The sequence below is a fragment of the Neovison vison genome, chromosome 10 (genome assembly GCF_020171115.1).
Source record: "Neovison vison isolate M4711 chromosome 10, ASM_NN_V1, whole genome shotgun sequence".
NCBI lineage: Eukaryota > Metazoa > Chordata > Mammalia > Carnivora > Mustelidae > Neogale > Neogale vison.
Genome location: NC_058100.1, coordinates 73,768,636 through 73,793,065, shown reverse-complemented (window position 1 = coordinate 73,793,065; position 24,430 = coordinate 73,768,636). Strand labels below are relative to the sequence as shown.

General features: G+C 47.0%; 1 protein-coding gene across 1 annotated transcript in view; it reads left to right on the top strand.

The window, feature by feature from the left end:
- Positions 1-24,430, top strand: part of DSTYK (dual serine/threonine and tyrosine protein kinase) — a 49,035-nt gene that overhangs the window by 8,778 nt on the left and 15,827 nt on the right. Inside the window, exons 2-3 of the mRNA XM_044267730.1 lie at positions 9,282-9,670; positions 21,701-22,370. Coding sequence (XP_044123665.1) covers positions 9,282-9,670; positions 21,701-22,370 — 1,059 coding nt within the window. The remainder of the gene's footprint in view (positions 1-9,281; positions 9,671-21,700; positions 22,371-24,430) is intronic.

The following is a 24,430-nucleotide window of genomic DNA, read 5'->3' as shown; positions in this document are numbered from 1 at the left end:
AGTGGAGTTCTGCTGCCCCAGCTTGGAAACGTGCTTTGTAACTGAGACATTCAAGTAGTTATGTGGTAAGAAGAGGTGGAGATGTGTTCCCTCCTGCTGCATAACCAGAAGGGATTCTGCAAGCAGTGCTGGGTCATGCGGCTTCTGGTGGCTTCTTGTTCAGTGCACTGGATGGTTGCAGGTAACTTTCAGCAGCTCTGGTCCCGGGGCACGTTTGTCTGTACTGCTTAGCCTTGAGGATTTGGGTTCTAAATCTGAACCTGAACTGCTTACCTAGATGAGTACCTCGAACTCCCCAGACTCTGAACGGCCCACAGGTCATCATCACAGGAAGATGGGGGAGAGAGGAGGTGATGTGCATGCAGGGCGAAGGTAGGGACAGTGAGGAAATGGTTCCTATTTCAGTTCTGTTGTGATCATATTTGATGGTTTTTTTCCCTGGGGGGTTTTTGTCAAGTACAATTCTCTCTCCATCTCCTTTCCTGTGAGATCCAGAACTGGATACGCTTTGCTAGGTATCCTTCTGGCTCATTTAAAAAAAATTACTTTGAAACCATTTCAGATTTACATAAATGTTGCCAAACTGTACAGAGAACTTCTGTATGCACCTCACGCAGATTCCCCAGTTGTTAACATTTTATTGCTTTTGCATTTGCTGATGTTCGCTGGTGCCCTCCCAATTGTATCTGTTTCTCTCTAGCCTTTGAAAACGCACTGTCGGTGAGTCTTCTCTGCTCTGTGACACCCCAGTGTGCCATTCTCCGCAGTGATGACCTGCGTCTCCATACCAGCATGCACCTTCCCAAGCCAGGGCCCGAGCAGTGATGCTGTGCCACCATCCGGTGCATGGACCCTGCTCACGTTTTGCCAACTGCCCCCAAGAATGGCTCTTTTTCTTTCTGATCCAGGATCCTGTCCAGCAATATGTGTTGCGTTGGCTGTCATGTGTCTTCAGAGTCCCTGAATGTGGAACAGGTCCTTGGCCTTTCCTTGGCATTTAGATCTTGGACAGGTTTAAAGTGTAGGCTTTATATTCTGTAGGATGACCCTCAACCTGGATCTGTTTGGTGTTTCCTCACTAGACTCGGTCCTGAGCTTTTAGCGAGACTAAGCACGGAAGTGATGGAATGTGCCTCACATCAGGGGTACCCGATGCCAACCACGCACGTCCCTGGAGATGTTAAACTTGATCACTGGTCCCGTGGCTGTCTTCTAGGTCTCTCCACCTTAAAGTGACCATTTTTTCCCTTTGCAATCAGTAGTCTTTAGTGGGAGGTGTTCTAAGATTTCCCTGAGAATCCCATTCCTGAAAACACCGCCTTCCACTAGACCTCAGCACCCATTGACAGCTCCCACCTGGCTCAGTGGGGTTTCCCTATCCTTCATACTTCCGGATTTCTTAGTTGGTATTCCCGTGGTAAGGAAGGGTTTTCCTTTTCCTTTTTTGCTTAGCCCTTTATTCAGTTTTCTTCAGTGGATTTCTTCAATGGATTATAATCTCATACTATTATGTAAGAACATTTTTATGCCTGATTGTCCCTGATTGCATCACTGAGCCCCGCTGTGAGCTGGTTGCTGTGTCCTTTTGACCCCTCCCCATCATGGAATCTTTCTTAAGGGTTACCAGGTCTAAGAGGCTACCTCCCAAGTGACAGACGCTAAGCCCTCTGTGAATCTTGGGGTTGGCTTCCTCGGAGGAACTGCTTCTACCTCTGCCTCCCATAACCTACGCTGCCCGCTGCCTTTCTGTTCCCCCTGCAGCGTGACCAGCCTCAGCAGCAGTTTTGCCCAAAACAGAACTTGTCAGTAGGCGGCTGAGTGTGGGCTCTTCATTCCAGGGCCCCCACGTTGTGTAAGCTTCCGGGGAGCAGGGCGGGGGTGGCCATCACCCTCTTCCAGGTACCTGGACCGTCTACTTCTGAAAAACGCACAGACCTTACCATGGCCTCCCCGTGGGATAACCTACTGACTTTTCTGCCAGCTTGGCGTCTCAGCTTCCAACAAACGCTTTGGCTCCTTGAGAACATTTCAACATCTAATTTCCAAAAACCACTCTGTTCCACCACAGTGTACTTGTACGACTTGGTCCTGAGGATTCCAAAAGCCAGACTACCTGGGTATATGTTTTCCTTAAATTCTCCTGGGCTCCTAATGTTTCCCCTGTAATTAGGAATCCTTTAAGTTGAGGTGATGCTCAGAGTTGGTTTGGGAATGATAAATAAGCGTTTCATGGCAGAATTCTTTCTCTCAGCTCCTGAGCTTATCCTTTTCTCTACTCTTGGTACATATAGTTCATAAGAAATAATGATGTCTCACAGCTTATTTGTAGAAATGCATATTTGTGTCACTGATTACTTGAGCAAATTATTAAATCCTCCCATAAAATCCTGCACATGTCACTCGCTTTCAGAGAGGACTACAAGTTCACTGTTAAAAGCGAGGTGAACAAATTGGACCCAGTGGAGGGGAGTCCTCGGGTGCCAGGAACAAGGCTTGCAGCGGTAACTTTTGGGACCTGAGTTGACTCTGAAGTCCTGCCAACCAAGTGAGTTGTAATAGTATGAGAAGCCATGGCAGAGTCCCATTCACCTCCGTTCACCTACTCCATATCATGCCCTCCCTACCTTGACCGTGGACTGCAGCTGACCCTGCCTTCACTCACCTCTCCAGTGATGGGAATGGAAAACAGACAAAGAATGTGCATGGACATAGATCCATTGAGACATCAAAAGGTCATTAGCATTTCTTCCCTCCAATTCTTCCTTTTTATAATAGTCTTAACCTCAAAAGCAAAGGATAATACAAGCTGATAAGAGGAGCATGAAAAGTTTCTCTGAAAATTTATTTTTATTTTTTTAAAGATTTATTTATTGGATGCCTGGCTCAGTCGGTTAAGCATCTGCCTTCCCCTCAGGTCACGATGCTAGAGTCCCAGGATTGAGCACATCGGGCTCCATGTTTAGCGGGGAGTTTGCTTCTCCCTCTGATACTCCTGCTGCTCATTCTTTTTCTCTCTCTCTCAAAATGGATAAATAAAATCTTTTTTTTTTTTTAAGATTTTATTTATTTATTTGACAGACAGAGATCACAAGTAGGCAGAGAGGCAGGCAGAGAGAGAGGAGGAAGCAGGCTCCCCGCTGAGCAGAGAGCCGGATGTGGGGCTCTATCCCAGGACCCTGAGATCATGACCTGAGCTGAAGGCAGCGGCTTAACCCACTGAGCCACCCAGGCGCCCCGATAAATAAAATCTTAAAAAAAATAAAGATTTATCTATTTATTATTTTAGAGAGAGCATGCACGTGGAGGGGAGAGAATCTGGAGTAGAGCTGAGCTGTGCTGAGCACGGTGCCGGACATGGGGCTCAACCCCACGACCCTGAGATCATGGCCTGAGCCAAAATCAAGAGTTGGATGTTCAACCAGTTGAGCCACCCAGATGCCCCCTTCCTTTTCTTTTAGAAAAGTACTCTGGAGATCTTAGAATAACAACGTTCTTTAAAAAATGTGCACCAACTAATGGTGCTACTGTGTTTTTTCTCCCAGGCTTTATTTATTCCTCATGATTTTGAGAGTTTGTTTGTTTTTTAAGATTTTATTTATTCATTGGACAGACAGAGATCGTAAGTAGGAAGAGAGGCAGGCGGGAGGGGGTGCGGCTGAGGGGGAAGCAGGCTTCTTGCTTAGCAGAGAGCCGGATGTGGGGGCTCTATCCCAGGACCCTGGGATCATGATCTGAACCGAAGGCAGAGGCACAACCAATTGTGCCACCCAGGCACCCCAATTTTGAGAGTTTTTGACAGAGTTTTCATAGAGACTCTGTCAGCCTGCTTCACATTGGATTCCTGGGGCACAGAGCCCACCTGAGGATTCTTTCTCTCCCTCTCCCTCTGCTTGAGCTCTCTCTCTCTCAAATAAATCTGTACATCTTTAAAAAAAAAATAAATTGCAGTCCTGCAATCAATAAATCGTGTTTGGCTCCAAACTGGGGAAAATGTGGTAGTGGGTACTGGGGAGGAAAAATTTGTCCTCTGTCCTTCTGCAGTCCCCAGCCAGGCCCAAGAATTAAACTGATGTGAACAGATACAGAGGAGAAAAGCATACACATTTTATTACATTTTACACATACATGGAAATGTACATGGATACATCCCTATAGAAGATGAAGACCCAAAGAAGCAGAGCTGAACATTTAATGTACTGAACTGGATGGACAAAGAGAAGTAAGTTATGAAAATGTGACAAGATAGAGGGGCTTGGGGTAAGGCAGTTAGTGGTGGAAAAGTGACTAGGAAGATAAGGGTTAGTTTAACAAGCCTTATTTGTACTGATTTTTTTTGGCCTTGACTCCAGGTCTCTGATGATAAGAGTGTTGCTTTACTTCTGGTATAGGGAGTTCACCATCCAGATGGGGGTTTTTATCTCCTGCTTTCAGGAAGAAAAAGGGGAGGAGGTGAGAATGCCCGTATTATAGTGTTGTGTGTCCAGTCCCTTGACTCAAAATACCCCTTGGGACGGCATATTCTTCAGCTCTTGGTGGGCTCTGTTTACCCCTAGGCATTGAGCTGGGACCCTGAGACCTCGGCCCAGCTCCTGCACTGTGCTGTGCTCCGTCTCTCATCTGCTTAGAAAAATGGCTCTGTTATGTTTTGTTTTTCAAGCTGCTGGTTCCTCATCTGTAAATGGGGATAATAATAGTTCTCCTTGGGTAGAATTACCAGCATTAAATGAGGTGAAGCAAATTAAGGGATGTTCTTAGAAAGAGCTAAGTAAACAGAACTGTGGGGAGGAAAATAGTTTTTCATTTGCCCTTCCAGTTTCTTAGCCACTACACCCCTGTGATAAAAAGACACATTAACAGGAGAAAAACAAACAAGTTTAATAATGTGTATCCTTCTTATATGCAAGTTTTTCTTGTAGGAAAAACCTTCCAGAAAGACCCATGCCACCACCTTAAACATCATCTCCAGCTAAAGACAGAGATGTTGGGGGTGGGGAGTCAGTTAGGGGAGGGTACCAGGAGGACTGCTGTGAGCAGGGGTAAATGGTCTGCATTGAGATAAGGGTTTCTAGTGCACCTGGCGGCTCAGTGGGTTAAGCCTCTGCCTTTAGCTCAGGTCATGATCTCATGGTCCTGGGATCGAGCCCCGCATCCGGCTCTCTGCTCAGCAGGGAGCCTGCCCACCCCCCATGCCCCGCCCCCGCATGCCCCCTACCTCTCTGCCTACTTGTGATCTCTGTCAAATAAATAAAATCTTTAAAAAAAAAAAAAAGAAAGAAAAGAAGACAAGGGTTTCTAGAGATTTAGACTCATCTTTCTCTTCCTGGTACATTTCCCTTGTATTGCTCTAAGTGTAAATATTTCCTATGAAAGGGGAACTTGTTCTCAGTTTTCAGAGTTTCACCTGCATCTGCTGTTTATTTAAAAATAACCAGCTTAGGGACGCCTGGGTGGCGCAGTTGGTTGGACGACTGCCTCCGGCTCAGGGCGTGATCCTGGAGTCCTGGGATCGAGTCCCACATCAGGCTCCCAGCTCCATGGGGAGTCTGCTTCGCTCTCTGACCTTCTCCTCGCTCATTCTCTCTCTCACTGTCTCTCTCTCTCAAATAAATAAAATAAAATAAAATAAAAAATAAATAAAAATAACCAGCTTAAAATAGCAAGCCAAAGAGGCATATTTTGGGATGTATTTTGCTCCCGGTTTGTGATGGAAAACAAACAAAATGGGTTGCTACTGTAGATGCTTTCCTCCTCCCTCTTCTAGTTGGAAACCTTTGTTTGGAAGTAACCCTAATCAAGATGATCTGTATTTAAGAAGCATCAAAAAATACATAAATAAAAATAAGAGCCTAGGCTTGCTCTTAAGACAATGTGAGTTGAATTTGCCTGTGGCTGGTGTTGGTGGGGTTAATGGGCTCCCGCTGAGACGCCCTGCCGGTCCCTTCTGGCGGCCCCAGATGCAGATGCTGTTAGATTAATTACGAAAGAAAACTCGATTAACTCGGAAGTCCTTAAACTGTCAGTGAGGCAGCTGCTCCAGCTCCGTAGCAGGTTTCCTTCCTCCCTCCTACTGTCAGGCCACCGTTTGGAATCTCTTCCTTTAGAGAGCTGCTGAGACTGTACTCTCTGTAGGTCCTCCGAGCCCCTGGCTAGTTCAGTCAGCTTTTTGATCTGCTGTTAAAATAGTCCAGGGAAAGCTTGCAGATTAAATTCACAGATAATTTAAGATTGGAAACAACTAGCCCAACCACCCATCCCCCTCAGTGGTGTGTCTTGCACCTCAGTGGTGTGTCTTAACAGCTAACACAGCACGTGTTAGAGACATTTGCAAGACGCCAGTTAAAACCTGATGGCGTCTTGGAATTTTAGAACTGGAAAGATGTTAACGATGATGTCATGCCCTTCCCTGAGTTCACAGATGAGAAACCCAAGGCTGAGAAAACGCAAGTGAATTGCCAAAGTCACAGAGCTAGTGAGGAGTGGAGCCTGGGAGTCACAATCTCTGCCCCGCTCCCTGCTTCTCCTCTTGGTTGCTGCACCCCTCCCGGGAGAGGCAAGGACGGAAGCGATCTAGCACTGACTTTTGTTTCTGTCCCATCCATGCCCTTGTTCAAATCTGGTAGACCTATGTCGGAAATCAGTGGAAAGCTAAAGACCAGTGGCAGAAGTGAAAGGCTTGAATAGTGACATATTGAAAAACAGATGGCGATACCCATACTGAGGATTTTCTTCAGTCCACTCGTTGCCCGGAGAACCTGAGTGGAGTGCACTCCTGTCCCATTGCACTGGTCTATGGTGGTTTGAACCTAGCTGGTGTATTTGTAGTGGCTGTTTTTGTCACTACAGAGATGGAGGGGAGGGTGATCATTTGGGTCAGATGATTAATGGGGTGTGTCTGCTGTGGCTTTGGCTGAGGCAGCATGTTTTACTGGCTTTCCTAGAGTTGATGCTTAGTCTCAGAGGTTTTGTGATCTCGCCCTCTGGTCCTGAAAAGTGATGAGTTGGTGTTAGTGCTCAGTTATCCACTCTCCACGCTCACTTAGGTTTCGTTTTTTCTTATGTGTCAACTTTTGCTGTAGGAGTTACGAAGGTCATCAGCGTGGGCTTACACCTGGACGGCCCTCTGAGCTTCCGAGCAGCACTGGGAAAAGAGGAAAGGATAGAAAGTATGGCTGAGAGCGATTCTAGCTGGCGAGTCTGTCCCCACAGCTCAGGCTGGCATCGCTGTAGTTCAGTTCTGCGAGGTGCTGGGGGAGGTCCTGTTCTGTTGTTTGTGTTCACTCTCTGCATCGAGATGAAGGTTTTTAGGGACGATGGTTTTGCCCCTAGACTTCTCTGAGAATTCAGTGGAACTACTTACAGCTTTCTGTAGATAATTTTCTACAGTAAATGGTTCTTACACAGAGCAAACCAGTGCATAACCTGAGTACTTGCTAAGTGTCAGTCACTGTGTTAGGTGTCCAAGGTACAGAGAAATCTGATGGTCCTTCCTGCTTTTGACATTATAAACAGATGACCAGATTAGACTGTGATAAGTGTTGTTGAGTTGTGAACCAGATATGAAGGGACTAAGGACTAGCCTGTTGCTACTTGCTCAGTCGACATACACGCAATTGGCATTGTCCCCTCGCTTTTGTTTATTTTAAAGATTTTATTTTGAAGTAACCTCAACTTACAACTCCAAGATCAAGAATTGCCTGGTCTACCAACTGAGCCAGCCAGGCACCCCTCTCTACTTGGTTTTAGATTGTGGATCAAAGATTGGACCAGTGGTCGGTGTGTTATGCTTGGGTTTGGTATATGCCTTGCACACAGTTAGGCACTCTGTTAGGACTCCTTGGTTTTTCAGAGGAGCCCACCTCTTTCCCAGGAGACTCGATTTCCTTGTCTCCGCGTCCGACGTGCACATGCAGGCTCGGTGTTGGACTCACAGACACACATGAAGGGAAGGGCTTGAATGAAAAGCATGGAGAGGAAGTTGGGCAAAAGCAAAACCTTCTTGGAAACTTTTGGTGGCACCATTTGTGGAAGGGAAGGGGGTTTGAGGACTTGTTACAGAATAGATCCAGGCTGAAGCAGAAGAGCCCCTTAAATCAGACCCCCTCCCGTGAACGAAGTAAACAGCTTACAAGTGGCTTAACAGCTCACAGTGACGTTATTGAAGGGGAGTACTTTTCAGTTGGTGCCACACAGCCTTTCCGTAAAGATGTATTTGGCCCAGAGATCAGCCTTCTTCCAGCCTAAGAATCGCTGTGGCTGTACCTTTCTGGCAAACTCAGGGGTTGCCTGAGTCACAGACGGGAGCAGGTCGGGAATGATTGCGTTCCGAATCCGAGAGGTGCAGGTCAGTGAATTACCCAAACAGAGGTTTCTCCTCCTTTAAGAAGCTTTTTGTTCTCTCTTGAACGCCGCCTGCTGTGTTTGTGGAAGCTCGCCATTTACGTGAGTGTGGTTGTCCTGAGTGGATGTATGTGAGACAGATCACATTCCTCCTTACCCGATTGTCTCCTGACAGGGAGCTCTTCCCTTTGTCTTACTCAACACCTTGTCCTCCGTAAACGGAAGCAGTGGCTGTTGGTCAGGAGTTACTGATCTCCACCGAGCACCCGAAGTTAGAGGCGAACAGACGCGGCAGCTGGGATGCTGTCAGCAGCCAGCAGAGAGATGAGCTGGGGAAGATTCTAGAACTAAGCAGACTTGAAGAACAATTTATTTTGATGTACGCGTGTGTAAAGATCAGCTCTTTCTCACACACAAAGATGAGCTCACACTTTTAGTTATAAAAGATGTCATAAATGAGGAAAGTAACAGCTAACACAGCACGTGTTAGAGACATTTGCAAGGGCCTTCTGTGTGCAGGTATTAGGTTTTTGTCACAAAGGTCTTTACTTTGACATGTTCAGGTAGAGTGTCCCCTTGGAGTCACATCCTAGTTCGTTAGTCTTCTCTGGCTTTGCCAGTTTAAGGATCTCAAGACCGAGGCTGAGTCCTGGTGTACTCCTTGGGCTGGCCCTGCACTGCATGAAAAAGGAGCGGGGAGGGATCAGGTCCCTGCTGCCTTTCTAGGTATAGACACCTCTGGGGACAAGCCAGGGAAGGGATTCCTGTTTGATATTTGAGGAACCTTTTCCAACAGAGATGTTTTCCTGGTCTCTTGTCCAGCCAGGAGCTTCCTAGAAATTGCTTTGGTAGGATCCTGCCATCCTGGCTGGGTCTCTGTCTGCCCATCCTCACTGTCTCTCTGTACTGCTTTCTCTTTCCCCGCCCTCCCCTTCCCCGAGCAGGCCAGCTGAGCTGCATCGCCTTCCCACCTAAGGAAGAGAAGTACCTCCAGCAGGTTGTGGACTGCCTTCCCTGCATCTTGATCCTCGGCCAGGACTGCAATGTCAAGTGCCAGCTGCTGAACCTGCTGTTGGGGGTGCACGTGCTTCCCACCGCCAGGCCGGCCAGGGAGGAGAGCTGTAGGCTCCGGCGTCTCCGCTTCACCTATGGGACTCAGACGCGGGTCGGCCTGGCGCTCCCCGGCCAGTACGAGCTGGTGCACACGCTGGTTGCTCACCAGGGCAACTGGGAGACCATCCCTGAGGAGGACCTGGAGGTCCAAGAGGACGGGGAGGACGCCGCCCCTGTTTTAGCTGAACTGGAGGTCACGATGCACCACGCGCTGTTACAGGTACTGGTCTCAACAGCTGCACACGGACATACCCGCTTTTCCTGTACTTGAGCTTTCTCACAGAGCGGTTTGGCAATGCTCTGGGCCCTGAGCATTAGCTGATAGAGCATATCACCCAGGAAGGTGACAGACAGAGCCCTGGCAGCAAGTCTACACCACAGGCAGGACCCTGAGCAGTTCGCTTATCTCCCTGCCCCCTGTGCTCCTTGCATCTCCACTGGGCTTTTGCAGAGTAATTATGATCAGGGCCTGAAGTCTTGCTAGAATTGCCTCCAGCCGTCCCTTTCTAAAAGGAATGATAAGATGATGGATTGATTATTAGTGCTCTTATTCGAGTTGAGGCGGAGTAAAGACTTTGTGAGTTTTTCCTTAGACCTAGCCATTATTATTTTGGGGGACAGATGCTGTCTCCTACTTTCTAAGGAACTAGAGAACCTAAGGACAGGTCAGGCTCAGTGTGAGGAGATACGGAGATCCTGTCATCTTAAAGGATATCTTCTTGGCTTCCCTCTTGAAATCTACTCCCACACCCAAGAGATCATATCAACTATCTGGTATTCAGATCTCCACTGAGGAAGGATTCAGCTCTTGTGCTAGGCCTCCTGTCCTGCTCTGTAGCTGAGACCAGGCAATGTGATGTCACCGAGTGGGGATCAGCAAAGAATGTGACTGTGTCAGGGGTCAGGAGTGGGTAAGAGGAAAAGAATGCACACCTGCTCAGAACAGAGAGTCCTGTCACCTTGATCAGCTGTGCCAGGAAGTAAGGGCTGGCTTAGCAGCACTAGGAAGTTTTGTTTCTTCTTATAACCTCTGTACCTACCCTGTTCTAAAAGGCCTGATCTCCCAGTCAGGGAATGAGACCTTTGGTTGTGGCTATGGCCTTTGACACTTCAGAACTAGAAGCTGTCATCTCATTTCCTTCCAGAGACCAGATTTCTTTTATCTTGATAAATGCTAGAGGGGCTATGTACACCAGCCAGCATTTTCTCTGAGTGGAGTTTCAGCAGTGGCTTCCCCGTGTTTTCAGACTGAGGGCTCACACTCCTTAGGTCCAGGATGCCGAGCCCGTTCTTGCACAACACTAGCTGCAACTCTGACAGTAATCCTTGTTCATTAACTGAGGCTGCTCGGTTGACCTGTGAACTTCACAGTTCGTCAGTACTTGAGTCACACATAATCTCTCTCTGTGATATACTGGCCTGATCTGGTTCATTCAGGTTCTAGTGCTTCAGTGGGCTTTCAGACTTTTCTAGAATTTCATTCCCTGGGGTCACCTTTCTGGCTCAGTTGGTAGAGCATGCTACTCTTGATCTTGGGGTTGTGACTTTGAGCCCCGCATTGGGTATAGAGATTACTTCAGAAATAACATTTTGGGGGCACCTGGGTGGCTCAGTGGGTTAAAGCCTCTGCCTTAGGCTCAGGTCATGATCCCAGGGTCCTGGGATGGAGCCCCGCATGGGGCTCTCTGCTCAGCAGGGAGCCTGCTTCCTCCTCTCTCTCTGCCTGCCTCTCTGCCTGCTTGTCATCTCTGTCTGTCAAATAAATAAATAAATAAAATCTTTAAAAAAAAAATACTTTGTATCAGGACCTAATACATATATACACATACACATTTTTATTTTTTTATTTTTTTAAAGATTTTATTTATTTATTTGAGAGAGAGAGACAGTGAGAGAGAGCATGAGCGAGGAGAAGGTCAGAGAGCGAAGCAGACTCCCCATGGAGCTGGGAGCCTGATGTGGGACTCGATCCCGGGACTCCAGGATCACGCCCTGAGCCGAAGGCAGTCGTTTAACCAACTGCGCCACCCAGGCGTCCCCACATACACATTTTTAAAAAAAATATTTGTTTATTTGAGAGAGACAGAGAAAGAACATGAACAGGGGGAGGGACAGAGGGAGAAACAGGCTCGCCGCTGAGCAGAGAGCCAGATGTGGGACTCCATCTCAGGACCCTGGGATCATGACCTCAGCCGAAGGCAGATGCCCAAGCGACTGAGCCACCCAGGTGCCGCTATACACATAGAAATAACATTTCATGAAACAATACTTTTACTTTTTGTAAAACACACTATTATCTTCTCTTTTCTATTTGATTTCACTTTTTAAAACTGATGGTAGCAACCCGCAAAATTGCTGCTGTGAGCTGCTGCATTCTGACCTGCAACTTAAAAAACATGGTTAAATGGGGCACCTGGGTGGCTCAGCCATTAAGCATCTGCCTTTGGCTTGGGTCGTGATCCCGGGGTCCTGGGATGGAGCCCCACATCAGACTCTGCTCAACGGAAGGTTGCTTCTCCATCTCCCACTCCCCCTGCTTGTGTTCCCTGTCTCACGGTGTCTCTCTCTGTCAAAAAAATAAATGAAATCCTTAAAAATAAAACAAACAAAAAACCACTATTAAGTAGGTTTGATGGCTATCGGTCAGGGGGCAGTTCTTCCTGTTCTTGCCTTTTAAAAGCAATCTTGGACTGTGAACAGAGCCATGGCCAGGAGAGGCACGTGACTTTATTGATTTCTCTGGGTCCCTTCATTTTATTGACTTTAATTTTTAATGCTCATTTACTTTAGTTCCATGAATTGAGGCAGTTCAAGCGAGTGCCAGGCAGGAGAGAGAGAACCGTCCCCCGGGCACACATCTGAGTGGGGAGAGCACCCCCCCACCGGCCCGGCTGCTCCTGACGTGCGCTAAGCACGCCACTGAGGGAACAGTTGAGGTGGCTTCTTGGTTGGGAAGTCAAGGTACCAAATCATTTTTCCCTCTGCACAGCTGAAGTATGTGTTTTCTTTCTTTCTTTCTTTTTTTTTTTTTAAGATTTTTTATTTACTTATTTGACAGATCACAGGTAGGAGAGAGGCAGGCAAAGAGAGGAAGGGAAGTGGCTCCCTGCTGAGCAGAGCCCGAGATCATGACCTGAGCTCAAGGCAGAGGCTTACCCCACTAAACCACCCAGGTGCCCCTGTTTTCTTTCTTGAGGAATATTCTCTTGTCTTGAGGAATTCTCTGGCCTCTTGAATTCTGTTTCATGTGGTTGGTGAGGCTTCCTTAGCCAGTGTTCCTCCGGATCTGCTTTATTCTCCAGTGGTTTTGATGTAGAAATAGCGGTTGACCCCAGTGGTTCTAAGTTGGGAACCCCTTGATGCTGTGCCTTAGAGAGGCCTTCGGAGCCTTTGTGGTGCTCGGGCCCCCTCGGCCTGCACAGTCAGGCTCCTGTCTTCTTTCATCCGTGGGCCTCAGTGGGCGGAGCTCGGGCGGGGGTTGCTCTTCCCAGCTACTGTGAAGATTTGTGTACCAGTGAGAAAGATCTTTTTGTTTATTCCCCTTGTATTTAAGATCAAGGAGTTAGCTCTGAACAGCCCTTCCATTTGGTTTGCAAAGGGGGTGGTGAGGAAAGGAAAACTTGGCTCAAGGTAACCAAGACTGAATTAGGGGAAATTAGATGTTCATTTTCAGCTGTCAGATTATCAAAGCAGAGTTTCCCCCTGCCTTCTTATACAATGGTCATTCTTCTAATATGGCGCTTTAAAGGCCTCATAAATTAGCCACTTTCAGTGTGTTCCAGAATAGACTGACCACGGGGACCCACAGGGCTTGGTACTCCCAGCTTTTGAGCTCCAGGTCCTCTGAGAGTCTCAGTTCATAATTCATTAGCAGAGGAACACCGTCAAGCTGTTCATTTCCGTAGCCTCCTTTAGTGTTAAAAACAGTCATTTTCCCACTGGCAACATGTTGCAGCGTTCACGGTGCTCCCCAGTCAGTCTCCGCACACGCAGGTGCTTCCCTTCTCCACCGTCACCCCTGCTGGCCGGCATACTGCCACCTCTTCTTACGAGTCTGCTAGAACACAGTGCCTGCTTCGGGGTTGCCTCAGTCTGATATGGGTGTGTGTGTGTGTGTGTGCGTGTCTCTCTCTCTCTCTGTGTGTGTGTGTGTGTGTGTGTGTGTGTAGTTTCCTGGACCACCTATAAGAAAATGGGTAGCAAGGAGCCGAGATGATTAAACTCTCGCAGTCTGAGGTGGGGACTCTGCAGCCCGGCCAGTGTCTCACTCATGCTGTGGCCGACAGAGCTGTCAGTTCTTCTGCTGGTCTGTTTATCTCCATCCTCTGGACAGATGTCTGTGTCGTCTGGGGGCCAGATTGCCACACGAAGACACCATCATTGGCTCAGGTTGGTGTGTGATGGGGTAACTTTCGGGGAACTGAGGTAGACTGTAGTGTTTCCAGGAACGGTCTGATGACTTGCAAATAAACTTTATTTTTAACTCTAACCAGTTGGAGTAGTAAAGCTTTCTCTTTATAACCCTCAGTCTCCGTCAGTAGCTAGCAATGGAAATAATCTATTTTCACTGTCCTACAGACCTTGCTATTTGTCATTTCTCAGCAGTTAACACTGTTACAACCCAAGATCATGAAAGGATTTTACTTGACATGACAATAGTTTATGTAAAATTTTAACCCCCAAATTTACTAACCATTCTTTGTTGCTGGAAAACTAACTTCTCCCAATTTTTGTCTAGTTTTTGGCATTTATGATGGTGCCGGATGAAACTAAATCTTCTCTGTGTCGTTCACCTTTAGTTAGATACCTTATCTTATCTTGAATGTCTCTAGATTGAAAGATAACAGTTGATTGGTAACAAAACGGAAAGAAGGCTGGATGAAGGTCCTCAGGGCAAGGAGATAACTTTTCAGGGAAGATGATATATGGAATTGGGTAAAAAATGGCCATTCCAAGGAAAAAGACCCAAAGTTGGGTAACTTGTATAAGATGGAGAATGGCATTCTGGAGATATAAAGAAGCCCTGATTTTATGGGGCAAAGAGAAAGGGGAACTAAAGTGTTACATTAAAAAAGGGTATTGGGGGGCACCTGGGTGGCTCAGTGGGTTAAAGCCTCTGCCTTCAGCTCAGGTCATGATCTCAAGGTCCTGGGATCGAGCCCTGCATCAAACTCTCTGCTCAGCAAGGAGCCTGTTTCCCCCTCTCTCTGTCTACCTCTGCCTACTTGTGATCTCTCTCTCTCTGTGTCAAATAAATAAAATCTTAAAAAAAAAAAAAAGGGTATTGGAAGTTCAGACAAATGCAAAAATATAAATTCCTTCTAGGCAGTGAGCCTGTCCCCTTCATACTGAACATCCCTCCTGCCTCTCCCCTATCACACACTAACAGGTGTGGGCAGCGTAGGCGTCCTGCATACCTGCATGCATTGCTCTTGGCCAAGAAACCCATAGTACCTGGTGCAGGCTAATTTACCTATTGAGGGTGTGGGTGGTTGAGAGGCAAGTTGTTTTTTGTTTTTTGTTTTTCAAATCTCTGTGCTCACTAAAATAAATGTAAAAAGAACAGCTTGAATCTGAGGCTGTTTTCTCATTTCACCACCAGTGATTCATTTGTGGCCTTCCAAGGTTAGCTCTTGGGGAGAAAATCCGGCAGAGATTATAGCTTTAATCTTCCTCTTTTGTCTTTTTTTCTTTTTTCCAGGATCCCATCTACCTCTTTTTTTTTTTTTTTTTTTTTAAGATTTTATTTATTTATTTGAGATAGAGCAAGAGGGAAAGAGCAGGAGCCGGTGGGGGAGAGGCAGAAGGAGAGGGACGGGGAGGCTCTCCAACTGAGCAGGGAGCCTGACACAAGGCTTGATCTCCAGGATCCCGGGATCATGACCTGAGCTGAAGGCAGATGCTCAACCATCTGAGCCACCCAGGCGCCAACCATTTACCTTTTTTTTTACACCCCAAGGCTTCCCTGTTTTCACTGTGTCAAAGATCTCGGTGTGTTTCACCTTGTGTTGAGGATGGTGGTGGGGGCAGGGAATTCAGAGACTCGGGTTGGAAGTACTGTCACCAGGCAGAAACTCGGTTGATGGGGCTATTGAAAATGTTCTCTTTTTGACTCCTTTCATGGTGTCTCAACCAGTCCCTGTGACTGGTTTCACGGCAGAGCCTTTCCTTCCTAGGATATACTTTTTAACCTGGAACACTATTATTGTCAGGATCCTGGAAGTCATCTTGTCCATCCCCCATTCGTCTTTTAGAACTTGCCCGACATCAGCCCAGGTGGCTCCTGACGCCCCGTGGACCTTCAGTGACTGAGTGTGCTCTTTGTAGTCGGGCCGACCTGGATTGACATCCTGGCTTTGTCAGTTCACAGACCAGGTGATGGGGCAGGTTCCCTCTTGTGCAAGATAGGGTAGCAATCTGTGTCTTCTAGGCCTGCTGTGAGGCCTCAGTGAGATGGCGTATGAGGACTTAGCACAGTGTCTGGCACAGAGTAAGCCAGTTTCCTCCTCCCTTTGAATGTACTAATCAGCATCCTTGAGAAGAGAATTTCCCCCTCTCTCAGTCACCCGTCCCTTGCCTGACAACCATGTTGGAACGCCTTCCTTTTGTCAAGCCGAAGTCCTTCTGGTTCCAAGAATCACCATGATTCTGCTCCAGTTAGAGACAAAGTTCTTCCCCATTCATTATCGAGAGCCTTTGTGACGGCAGAAGAGAAAGATGCTATTAAAAGCGAAATAACATAGAAGTTCAAGTTATAAAAAGTTTCCCTTCTGCCTTCTCTCTTCTGCCTTCTCCCACTCTGTCTCTCTGCTCTGAGGAATCTAGTAAATGACAAGAGAACGAAGTTCCAGATTCCTGCATTTGCCTGTATCCCTGGGTACTGGGTGTTGGAGTAGCTATAAGGAAGGTTGCACGGAGGCCACAAAGTGTGTATGCAGCCAGGTGTTTTGTACAATGTAACAAGAGCAGAGAGGTATTTTCCTTAAGATGTAACTAGCATTTAAGAGTGATCCTTCTGGAAACCAGGTAAAAATGAAGAATGCTTCACCTGTATAAGAACAGATAGGGAAAACCTCTGGACGGTCCCATGAGAATGGCAGGAGAATGGCCAGTAAAGGTAGGTAGACTGTGGGCACAGGGATTGAGGTTGAGACCGCGTCAGCGGCTGAGCACGGGCAGAACTATCTTACATAGTTATGTGCTTCTTTTCTCCGTGATGGGAACCTGAGGCTTCAGAACTGTGGAGAAAGCAAAGACCTTTGTGACCTGCCTGAGAGCGTGACTGTCTTCTGCTTGAACCATCAGTGAATGCGCTCATTCTCGGCCAGAACAGAGTTTCAGGATGTGCCACGAGCCGTGAGAGCCAGTGTCATTAGGAAGTGGTCAGGCTTCTTCAGGGACTGGGCCATTTCTTCCTGGCATTTCAGACAATGTCCTTGTACATCAGAGACTAAACCTAAGAGGTCAGTGTTTGCAGAGTAACAGTCTCCTTTCTGTTCATTCTCTTAATCTTGCCAAGAAAGATTGATGGTTAGCACATCAATTTCTGTGGATTCTGTAGACTTGTGCAGAATGCATTCTACAGGAGAACTCCCTTTAGGAATTCCCTGTGACTTCCAGTGGGAATTTGGGGGGGCACTCTCCTTCTTCCCTGAGATTCTTCTTCCCTGATTGAGTTAGGAGCAAAATGCTTACCCACTGCTTTCTTCCGGGAGTAGAAGCAAGCAGCAATTACAGCTAAATGTGTGCGATTAGGGTTGAAAGATGGGAAATGTTATATATGATTACTGAAATGGTTTGGAGCAGGTAGTGAAGGCATCACTTATTTATCCGTTTATTCCACATGGATCTGTTGGACGCTCACGAATGCCAAGCCCCGTTCTAGGTACTAGGAAGGCAGGCAGCCTTCCACGAAACTGTCCGAGGGCAAACTTCCCTCTCTGGGGGCCAGAATAGGGCCCACAACGGCCCTGGCTCCTCCTTTCTATATTACTGATGACTTTTTTCACTCCCTGTCTCCAGGAGACAGTGCTGGCTTCCCTTTTTGTTTATAACTGTCAGGGATGAGTCATCCCTTCACGGTAAGTGTCACAGAATCACACGGCGCCTTCCAGCCTGGTTTGGGCCACCGCCAGGAGGTCAGGCAACAGCTCCTCCTGCCCGTGTCCGGCACTCGCGGTCGCCAGCGAGGTGAGAGCAACTGCACACGCTGACTCACTGGGGAAGGAGGAGAGAGAGCGTCGCGCTTGTGTTTTGCCTGTTTTTGTTTAGTACAAGATATATTTAGGAGTGGACAACTTCTTTCTGTTGGTCAGTGTATCAGGTAGTACCTTCCATTAGAAAGCCCTGAATCCTTTAAAAAATGAAATTGCACCTGTGAGCAAATAAAATCTGCAGTCCCCTAGGAAGGGTATTGGTTCTGCAAGTAGACCCCACAGCTTTTGGTTTTCTTTTCTTTTCTTTCTTTCTTTTTTTTTTTTTTTAAAGATTTTATTTATTTATTTGACAAAGACCACAAGTAGGCAGAGAGGCAGGCAGAGAGAGAGAGGGAAACAGGCTCCCTGCTGAGCAGAGAACCCGATGTGGGCTCCATCCCAGGACCCTGGGATCATGACCTGAGCCGAAGGCAGAGGCTTAACCCACTGAGCCCCAGCTTTTGGTTTTCTTGCACACACAGAATGGTTCTTGGAGGAAAACCTATGAATTTATCTTAGAATTTTAAGAAAATCCATCATAAAGTAGCAAGCAAACAAAATTATTCCTGACAACTTTCTAAGGAACTCTTACTTTGGTTTTGCTCATTTAGGCTTGCTTCTCATGATATTATAATAAGTTTGATCAGGCTTTATCTTTCAAAATGTATACATATATTGTAGAGAGGTTTGCAGCTTTAAAATAAAAATTCTTTTAAATATTTTATTTATTTGAGAGAGAGGAAGCTAGAGAGGGAACACAAGCAGGAGGAATGGGAGAGGGAGAAGCAGGCTTCCCGCCGAGCAGGGAGCCTGATGGGGGGGCTCGATCCCAGGACCCTGGCATCATGACCTGAGCTGAAGGCAGATGCTTCAGGACTGAGCCACCCAGGTGCCCTAAAATAAAAATTATAAAAAACATTTTCACTTGTCATTCTCTATCTTATTGTAGCTTTTCATTTCTTGGGATTCTCTCCTAGCCTTTATCAAATTATTGTGTGTATTATAATGTTGGCGTTTAGGCAATTGTATGTTCTACTCTAAGCTGTAAAAGTTCTTACCCACTTTTTGAATATGCCTCATGAAGTGATTCATACTCTAGCAGTGTGACTCAGGGTAGTGAAAGGGGGTTTGTTTTGAACAGTGGGATGAGTGTCAGACTAGTCTACCAACCAGAAAACATTTCATGCAGTTCGAGGCATAGATGAAACAGCAGTTTCTTCTTGGCCTAGGCTTGGATGGAAAGTAGCTGGATTTGTAGTGTTTGCTCAAATTGGAAATGGTGAGATGCTAAAAGCACTTTTAGCTTTGGAGAGTTCACAGCGGCCAGCCAAATAACAGTTACGTGATCTACCTGAGAATTAGACTTACTAAGTCTTTACTGGGGAGGATGAGATCTTTGTAAAGCTTTTCTGGGGATGGGAGATCTCTCTCTCTCTCTCTGTCTCTTTTACACACACACACACACACACACAACACAGGACAAGAAACAATGGGCTGGCATTTCCCAGTCCTTTCTTACTTATCTAGGCAAGGAGATCAAAAAGGAAAAGGACCCAGGTTTTTATTTAAAGTTTTTTTCATCAAAAATACCTGCCACTCAGTAAGGTAAGGAATGAAAACAGAATTGGAGTCCAGAAGAACACAGACAAGCGCATGTTGTTTACATTTCAAATCAAGTATCCTTGCAACATCTGATAAATGCTAGGGACACACACTTGAACAGGTTTGTGTTGAATTCTTTTGTAACTCTGTAGAATGTGCTAGAATTCTGTGGAGGAATGATTTTGACTTTGTGAGTCCCTGAAGCCATCGCACTTGGTGTGCCTGCAGTGGTGGTACAGGTGTGAGTCTCCAGTTCAACCTTTGGTCTGGGATGCCAGACAGAGTAGATGGTGTCTTCTTTTTCTTTTTTCTTTTTATTTGACAGAGACATAGCGAGTGAGAGAGGGAACACAAGCAGGGGGCGCGGGAGAGGGATAAGCAGGCTTCCCGCTGAGCAGGGAGCCCGATGCAGAACTCAATCCCAGGACCCTGGGATCATGACCTGAGCTGAAGGCAGATGCTTCAGGACTGAGCCACCCAGGCACCCCAATTTCAAAGATATAGAAGAGCAGCATGTGCAGTGGAAGGAAACATATGCTCTTTAAGTGCCTCAAGATCCTCAGGAAGGAAGTAGAACACAAAGCAAAAACTACTTGCTGTAACAGGACCTGTAGTAGTTTCTTTTTTTTTTTTTTAATATTTTATTTATTTATTTGACACAGAGAGAGAGATCACAAGTAGGCAGAGAGGCAGGCAGAGAGAGAGATGGGGGAAGCAGGCTCCCTGCTGAACAGAGAGCCCCATGCGGGGCCTGATCCCAGGACCCTGAGATCATGACCCAAGCCCAAGGCAGAGGCTTAACCCACCGAGCCACCCAGGAGCCCCTAGTGGTTTGTTTCTAAATCAAAGATCATGGGGTGCCTGGGTGGCTCTGTCACTGGGTGACTGTCTTGGGCTCAGGTCATGATCCGAGTCATGGGATCGAGCCCTGCATTGGGCTCCTTGCTCTGTGGGAAGCCTGCTTCTCCCTCTCCCACTCCCTCTGCTTGTGTACCCTCTCTGTCAAATAATAAGTAAAATTGTTAAAATAAAATAAACCAGAGATCATTCTTGAAGCTCACTTTAGGATCTTTGGTGTTTCAGTTGTGATTGGTGGGTTCAATTATATGTAACTGACAGAAAAATGGGCTTGCTTAGATTAGATAGAAGCTAATTTTTTTTCCCCCTCACATGAAAGAGGCCTGAAGCGAGGCTGGCGTAGCAGCTCTGCCATCATCAGGGACCCAGGCCCCCTATTTCTTTTTGCTTCATCATTCTCAGTGCTGACTTCTACCCTTAGGTTTGCCTTAGGACTGTAGGATGACCTTCTTATTCCAGGCAAAAAGGATGAGACCAAAAAGTGTACTTCCTGGCAGGATCAAACCCCTTCTAAAGAACTTTCCTGAAATGCCCACACACTTACCAGGCAGCCTTGTCTGTAAAGGCCATTGCCTTCCCAATAATGCAGAGACCAAGTACTGGATACGCAAACCTTGGTCTCTGTCATACCAAGTGACCATGAGAATAAAGGTATTACCAAGGCTTATGGGGCTAAGACTTTGGGATACTGTAAGCTTCAGAATAGGACAATAATATAATACTGTTTGGCAAACCTGGCTTTTAGTTTGCTGCTTGATTGATTCAAAAATATTGAGGGCTATGTGTTAGGCACTGGAATTACCCGTAGTTAACAAGGTAGACATGTTCCCTGCCCTCAGAGTGTTGACAGGCTATTAGGAAATAAATAAAACATAGGTTTTATTTATTTTTTATTTGTTTTTAAAGATTTATTTGTTTGTCAGAGAGAGCACGTGCACACAAGCAAAGGGGAGAGGTTGGGGGGGCAGACTCCCCACTGAGCATGGAGCCCAATGTGGGAATCGATTCTAGGACCCTGGGATCATGACCTGAGCCAAAAGCAGAAGGTCAATGGACTGACTCACCCAGGTGGGTTTTAAGTGGGACTGTGTACTAGGGAAGACTCACTAAGAACATGACAAGAGTACAGGGAGATTGGAAGGCTGCTTCGTAGTTAGCCTGGGAGTTAGCTGCCTTAGAAAGGTGGGGCTGGGAATATGAACAAAGAGGAGAGTGGGGGGAATGTTCCAGGCAGCCTCAATCCCAATCTGATCATGTCCACATCAGTTCTATCTCCTTCTATTATTTGTCTTACTCCTTCATCAGAGGGCACCAGTGGATTTCCAAACAACAAAGGAAGCTAGAACTAACATCTGAAATGACTAAAGAGACTGCCATCCTTTCTATAGGCTGTTGTCTCTCTCTAGATGAGTGCCTGCCTCTTAGGCTACGCCAGGGAGTGTTGGGAACTCAGGAAGGAGGTGGGCAAGTGACTGGAGCGTACTGAAGCCCCATTGCCCCATCATATGGATTTTGGTCTGAGCTTGGGACTTCGGGGAGGCAAGGATTGGTTCTGACCCCGAGGTGCTGATATGACTCCTCACTTCCCCTTCCAGGACGTGGACATCGTGGTTGCACCGTGCCAAGGCCTCCGGCCTGCAGTAGATGTTCTGGGTGACTTGGTGAACGATTTCTTGCCTGTGATAACCTATGCACTCCACAAGGACGAACTGTCTGAGAGGGACGAGCAAGAGCTTCAGGAAATCCGGAAGTATTTCTCCTTTCCCGTATTCTTTTTCAAAGTGCCGAAGCTGGGCTCAGAAATCATTGCCTCACCTACCAGAAGACTAGAGAATGAAAGATCAGCCCTCCATCACCAGCTTGTGGACCTGGGCTATCTGAGCAGCAGTCACTGGAACTGTGGGACCTCCGGCCAAGACACTAAAGCTCAGAGCATGTTGGTGGAGCAAAGTGAGAAACTGAGGCACTTGAGCACGTTTTCTCACCAGGTGCTACAGACCCGCCTGGTGGACACAGCCAAGGCCCTGAACCGGGTGCACTGCCACTGCCTCGACATCTTTATCAACCAGGCCTTTGACATGCAGCGGGACCTGCAGATCACTCCCAAACGTCTAGAATACACTCGGAAAAAGGAAAATGAGTTGTACGAGTCATTGATGAATATTGCCAACCGGAAGCAGGAGGAAATGAAGGACATGATTGTTGAGACGCTTAACACCATGAAGGAGGAACTTCTGGAGGATGCTGCCAACATGGAATTTAAAGGTAGGTCCTAGCTGGAGAGCTTGTCGTGGGCTGCTGGGACCACAGGATTCCTTAACCCTTTTCTAGCTGGAAATTGAGTCCCATGAATTCTGAGGGCCAAAGGAAACTCAAGAGAACTTCATCTACCCAACTGTCATTAAGTAGGAGCCCGCCTTAAATCACTTAGCCAGAGAGGCCACTCTCCTGGGACTGGTAGTCCGACTTCTGGTAAGTTCTTCCTAATAGCGCTCTTTAATCTCTAGTTTCTATCTGTATCCTCTTGACCTATTGGAGCTGGAAAAGAGCTGCCTGAAGAACAGTCACCTAAGTCATGCTCTCACCTTGGCTTTGAACTTGGGCATGGCCTGTGCTTCCTTACTGGTTCTTTTTGATGTGTGTTGTGGTCTCATTTTCTTTCCAGGCTGCTCCTGAAACCCAGCTCAGGAGTGTTTCTATTGTGTTTTCAGCTTTTCTGGAAGTCCCTTCTTCATGAATGGCTAATAACAAAATTGGCCCAATGTGATTCATCAGGCCTTTTGGGGCTGAGGTTTTTGGTGCGGCTGACTTTGTGTACTGACTGCTCCATAACCCGCCTGCGGGCACGTTAGCCCTCCCACCCATGAATTACAGTGCTGTGGTGTGCAGGTTACCCTGGAGGTTCTCAATCACAGCGGTACTGCCAAATCTCCTGGGGGTTTTTGAAAATAGAGATGTTTGAGATCACCCCAGAGCACTCCAGACTGGTTAATCCAAATTTCTGTCGTGGAACCTCGCATCAGGTTTTTGGTTTTTTTCCAGTCCCTCTGTGGATTCTGTATATTGGCATCTTCTTGAGGAGAGAACTGAGGCTTAGGCAGGTTAAGTCATTTACACAAGGTCACAGCTACAGAAGAGTAAAGGCAGAGTTTGGATCTAACTGAGTCCTGAGCCTGTACCCTGCATTTCCATGCTTCACTGCCTCCGAATCCATTCCCAGTTCCTGCTACCGCCATCTTCCTGATAGCCAGCTTCCGGGCCGCAGCACAGTCTCCAGATCTTTGCTCTCCCTGGTCCCCACATCTGGGCAGTGGCCAAGCCCTGATGCATCTTCTTCCGTGTTCCGTATCTGCCTTAGCTTTTCTGTTCCCTCCTTTGCAGTCCACCTGAACTACTGTTTCCTGTTGCTCTCTGGGACATTTCTCTCCTTTCTCCAGTTCAGTTGTGTTGGCTCCCTGTTCGCAGACAAAGCCTGGTGTTAAGGATCTTGCAGAGCCCAGCCCTGGCCAACTCTCCCCGGCCTGTTTCCCACCAGGCACATTTCACCTGCTCTCAGCTGCTTGCTGTCCTCTAGCCCTTCCTTTACTTTTCCATGGCCCCCACCCTGCCCTAAACCCCAAAAGCCTTCTATTTGTGAATTTCCAAATCCTATCTACCCTTCAGAGCCTCTTCTAAATAGCATTTTTCATGAAGTCTTTATTTTTTTTTTTTTGAAGACTTTATTTATTTATTTGACAAGCAGAGATCACAAGCAGGCAGAGAGGCAGGCAAAGAGTGAGGGAAGTAGGCTCCCTGCTGAGCAGAGGGTGAGATACTGAGCTTGATCCCAAGACCCCAGGATCATGACCTGAGCTGAAGGCAGAGGCTTTAACCCACTGAGCCACCCAGGTGCCCCAGTCTTTAATTTTCTTAGCTAATAGTGATCGCATCTGTCTGAAGTCTCATCGCATTTCATGCATACCTGAAATTTCTGGTGTATTTCATTTTCTTTTATTACAGTTATTTATGTCCTACTGACTGTTTTCTCCAGTCCTAGAGATGCAGGAGAACAGCATCTTGTTTATCATCCTATCTCTTACAGCAGTTCACAGAGTTGTGTGCGTGCACTACCTCCTGGGAGTTTGAGTGAGTGTGTGAACGATGGAGTATGGCTGTGTCACACTCACACAGAGGAGACAGGCCACTTTAGCAAGCACAGGAAGCCTTCTCATAGGTGTTTCTGAAGATGAGCAAAGGTGGTTCAGGACTTGCAGTGGAGATCTCGGAAGACTTCTGACTGACGACGCCAGGCATCAGCGCTAGTACCATAGCGCGTGGGGCAGAAC